General features: G+C 37.0%; 1 protein-coding gene across 1 annotated transcript in view; it reads left to right on the forward strand.

The window, feature by feature from the left end:
- GPR158 (G protein-coupled receptor 158) overlaps positions 1 to 5,352 on the forward strand; it is a 318,792-nt gene that overhangs the window by 312,559 nt on the left and 881 nt on the right. The window contains 3 exon segments of the mRNA XM_006907013.2: positions 118 to 223; positions 3,794 to 3,940; positions 4,732 to 5,350. Coding sequence (XP_006907075.2) covers positions 118 to 223; positions 3,794 to 3,940; positions 4,732 to 5,350 — 872 coding nt within the window.

Genomic DNA, 5,352 nt, shown 5'->3' on the forward strand with positions numbered 1-5,352 from the left:
CTTTCCCTCCTTCCCTCTTTTCTTTTTCTTAATATATTGAGGCAAAGAGTTTCCAAGTATCTAGTATTTTAAGTAGAAATCTTGTTAGATTGCTAACTTGGTAAATTCTCGTTTCAGATTTGTTTTCGCCTCAAGGCTTCAGTCTGATTGGATGTTGATGCTGTATTTTGCACATACTCATTTGACTGTGACAGTCACCATCGGGTTGCTTTTGATTCCAAAGGTATTCCTCTAATGTTACTTCTCTCTTAAATGAGCATTAAGTTATTGCTCCTTTAAAAAATATCTGGCAGTACAGGCAAAGGGAAGTATGGAGATTTGCTTGACATCTAAAATGTTCTTAAAGCCCCCTCCTCAGACAACTAGGTGTCTGTCTTCTTATGGGATTTATTAAACATCTCACATAATTGTTAAATGACTTAATTTCTACAAAACTCATCATCTGTTTCAGCCTTTTTCCAAGTATTTCAATATCCAGTTATGTTTTAATTATTATGGGTTCAAGATGGCTTTCATTGTAACTATAAAATCAAGATCATTTTAAAGAGAATTATCCTAAGAATTATTTGGATCATTGTTTTGGACTCGTTCCGAGAAATATTGTGTTTTAAACATTCAGAGAATGTTTATTTAAATAGAAATAAATAATTATAATGTATATCGATGAGTCGTGCTTAATAATGATAGATTGCGACAAGGACTTATTTAGGCAGCATGGTGTAGTGGGAGGAAATGGGCCGCGACTCAGAATGCGTGGATTATGAACTCATGCTTCATCACAAACAAGCTGTATAATATGGTATTAGCCAAGACTTATCATCTCTTTGAATTTCAGTTTGCTCATCTATGACATGATAGCAATAAGGCTGCTTGGAATGAAATAAAATAAAAGAATTTGGGGAAAAAACAGATAATACAAATTATTATTATCATTATTTTCCTCTTTTATACACAGAACAACAAAATATTAGAACATTGTCTTTTTTCCTGTTTTGAATTTATTTTTTAATATAGGTGACATATAATATTAGTTTCAGATGTACAAAATAGTGATTAGACATTTATATATCTTACAAAGTGATCAGTCTTTATCAGTAACTCACAACATAACATTAGCATGGCGGAAACAATAACTGGTTTTTTTTTTTAATTTTTATTTTTCAGTTATAGTTGACTTTTTTTTTCCCATTTTTATTTAAGAACTGTGATATCTTGTCTTTTACCCCAAGCTTTACCTCAACTCTCAAAATTAACCAAAACATTGAAATTCAGCCTGATTGAGAAGGTCAAATGATTATAAACAAAGCAAATGCCTATTTTCTTCCTTATTTGAATTATACCAGATAGGCACAATTTTCATGGATTAGTCTGTTAATACAATTTATCCTTATCATTTTTATACTTTGCATAATATATAACACTTTTATTAGATGGATATATACTCAGACTATTTATTCATTCAGTAAATTGTTATTGAGCTCCAAAGAAAATTGAAAACATATTTTCACACAAAAATTTGTACATGAATGTTTATAGCTGCACTATTCTTAATAGCCAAAAAGTAGAAATAACCCAAGTTTCCATCAACTGAAAAATATATAAATAAAATGTGGTATATGCATACAATGAAATAATATTCATCAATAAAAAGAAACAAAGCATTGATACATGCTACAACTCATACAAAACTTGAAAACATTATGCCGAGTGAAAGAAGCCAGACACAAAAGCCACATATTGTATGATTACATTTATGTGAAAGTCCAGAATAGAGAACTCTGGAGAGACAGAAAGCAGGTTAGTGGTTGCCAGGGGCGGGGGGAACGGGGGCAATGGAAGTGACTGCTTCATGAGTCAAGGCTTCTATTTGGGATAATGAAAATATTCTGTAATTCAACCCTGTGAATATACTAGAAAACATGGAATGGTACAATCTAAAATTGAGAATTTTATGATGTGTGAATTGTATTTGAATAGCAGAAAATTTTTTAAAATTATTAAGATTTGCTAAGCACTATTCTAGATCCTGGAGTAAAAGTAATGAACAGATAAAAATCTGTGCTCTTGTAGTACCTCTGGAAAGTGGGATGGGGAAACAGGAAAGATAAATAAGAAATGTTTAAAATAGTATTTCAGATGGAGATAAACAGAAGGAAAATAATAAAGCAGGAAATAGACAATATCTGACAGAATAACTGTTTCTTAAACTCATGATAGTCTCTAAGACTTTGCTCAAGAGAAAAAAAAAAAAACATTTTTATAAATAAGCTCCAAGGTTTAACTAGTAGCATGTGTTGGAGGACAGGGACCCTATTTTATGCATCGTCATGGCCTTAAGTTAATGGCACATATTGGAACCATAAACATGAGTAGAACAGTGAAGGAAAGATTTATCAGTTTCCGTGATTTCTCAGCCAGTCCCAATTGCAAAACATTCATTATTACTTAAATAGAGAATTACCATTTCACATATTATCTCACATTTCTGTTCACCTGCCTACCTGAATATTTTAATGCACTTTGACATTAAAATATCTCTGTCATCAAAGGGTGATCTGTTAATTTTGTAAAGGAGTATCTGACCTGATGACAAGCTGGTAGAAGAGAACCCATGTTCTCTAAACTATTCTCTCAATGCTCGTAGGACGATCACTTGGTTTAAATATCGCGTGAAGAGCAGCTGGGCTGTTTTTTCGATTTTCTCTGCTTTCCATCGTTTACCCAGTTCATTCTCCCTCACTTCTCCTTTTGAAGACTAGAGATAGCAAGAGCGCATGAAACTGAAAAATATCAATATCAAAATATCAAAACACTACATGAAAATAACAAAATGATGTCAAAACGTAGTGGAGGAGCTTGAGAATAATGAGCTCGAGGAAAAAACTGTAATTGCAGTGACTCCTTGAATTTCAAACGTAGAGACCACCCAGCCCAGAGTTCTCTGAGGAGGAGAAGGCACCGAGCTCTGGAGAGTTCCTGTGCCTCATTTAAGATCTCCCCGTCCGCACTGCTGGGGCTGGAATTCAGTCCTCCTGTCTCCTGAATCTCGAAAGTAGGCTTTTTAAAATAATTAAAAATTGTTTTTCAATTACAGTCGATACACGATATTATATTAGTTTTAGTTGTACAATATAGTGATTAGATATTTATATAACTTACAAAATGATCACCCCTATAAGTCTAGTATCACCCTGACACCATCAGTAGTTATTACAATATTATATTCCCTATGCTATACTTTACATCCCCACGACTGTTTTTATAACTGCCAATTTGTACTTCTTAATCCCTTCCCCTTTTGAAGGTAGACTTTTTTAAAAGGTGTAATAGACTGAAAGTCAAATTTCTGGGATCTGGGCCAACTGTGCCCAAAGATGAAATACAGCCTCTCCTACGGGAAGCAAAATGACAAACGTGATAAACCCCACTGCTCAAAACAAATTCCTGTCTAGCTGCCAATGGACCTAAATTGCTACACTTGGGGAACATTTGTTTGTATTCTCATACTTATTTTTATGTTCAAAATGCAAATATCATGGCAGAGGAGTAATGTAAGTTAACACTGGAAGCCCGGAGAAAAGACAAGGATGAAAATAGAAGTCAAAGAGGGAACCATGCACCTCAGTATGTCACATGGAAAGCACCACACAAATAGAGCAGCAAACCTTTATAAGGCGTTCAGTGAATGAATTCATCAAAGCTCAAGAAATGACCTTAACACTAGAACCTTTAGAAATTATGCTATGTCTTACCGTGGATATTGTTGAGAGCTCATCCTGAATATCTGTTGCAGTTTTCACATTCAAGCAATAACCCACGAGATGACATTGCTACAGAAGCATATGAGGATGAGCTGGACATGGGCCGGTCTGGATCCTACCTGAACAGCAGTATCAACTCAGCCTGGAGTGAGCACAGCTTGGATCCAGAGGACATCCGGGTAATACCAGTGTTTCCTATTTCTTATTTCAGATTAGACCCATTTCTACAGGCAAGCATTGTGGGTTGATATACATGTTGCATTTATGCATTAGAGAGAAAGAAAATGAGAGAATGTGTTTGTATAAGAACTAAAGACATCAAATGCAGAGTTGATCCAGTTCTAAAATGTGTAATCACAGTATAAATTAGAATGCGCAAGCCAATCTTGATAGTCTCCACTGACTTACCGGCTGTCATAATGATGAACTTGTTATACATGTTTCATAGTATGCTATATGGCACTTTGCTGATGAAAAGGTAGGATAGATCTGTGAGCAGAGAGCCTGGATTATTTAAAATAATCTGTGACAACATGTCAGCATTTGGAGGAAGAAGATGCTTTTAGTATTTGATGGCCTATTATCCTCTAAACCTAATCTAATATTAGGTGTAATTTTATCAATAGTTACATGATGCTTCTAATATTATTCCAGGGATGTGGTTTATCAGGAGACTATATGCTGTCTTTTGTTATGGTCTAGGAATAGTCTGGCCCACATAACTCGCAAGTTCAAAGTGCTTGCTCCATGAAGCAAGGCTTGATGGGTTCATGCGTTAAAGTTTCAACTGGATGTGAAACAAAACACAAAGCAATCAGAAAGTAAGAAAGAGAGAATCGACGAGTAGAGATGTTAGGAAGAGCTATAGAATAATTTCTCTAAAGAGCTTATTGCATTCAAATTACCTTCAGTGATATCTGGCTGAAACACTAAGTTTCCCACTTCTGTGAATTTACTCTCGTTCTGGCAGGATGAGCTGAAGAAACTCTATGCCCAGTTGGAAATATATAAAAGGAAGAAGATGATCACAAATAACCCCCACCTCCAGAAAAAGCGGTGCTCGAAGAAGGGCTTAGGCCGTTCAATCATGAGGCGTATAACCGAGATCCCAGAGACAGTCAGCAGGCAGTGCTCCAAAGAGGACAAGGACGTCACGGACCACAGTGCGACCAAGAGCACCGCCCTCGCCAAGAAGAACCCACAGGAGTCTTCGGGTAACACTGGGAAAGCCAAGGAGGAGTCCCTGAAAAACCGAGTCTTCTCACTGAAGAAGTCCCACAGCACGTATGACCACGTGAGAGAGCCAGCGGGAGAGTCCAGCAGCTTACCCACCGAAAGCCAAGAGGAAGAGGCGACAGAAGACTCCACCCTGGAGTCCCTGTCGGGTAGGAAACTAACACAGACGCTGAAAGGGAACAACGAGGCCGAGTCTACGGAGTCAGTGCCTCTGGTGTGTAAGTCGGCAAGCGCTCACAATCTCAGCTCGGAGAAGAAGCCGGGCCACCCACGAACGTCCATGTTGCAGAAGTCCCTCAGCGTCATCGCAAGTGCCAAGGAGAAGACTCTTGGATTAGCTGGGAAAACCCAAACG

Source organism: Pteropus alecto, unplaced genomic scaffold, assembly GCF_000325575.1.
Source record: "Pteropus alecto unplaced genomic scaffold, ASM32557v1 scaffold11, whole genome shotgun sequence".
Taxonomy (NCBI): domain Eukaryota; kingdom Metazoa; phylum Chordata; class Mammalia; order Chiroptera; family Pteropodidae; genus Pteropus; species Pteropus alecto.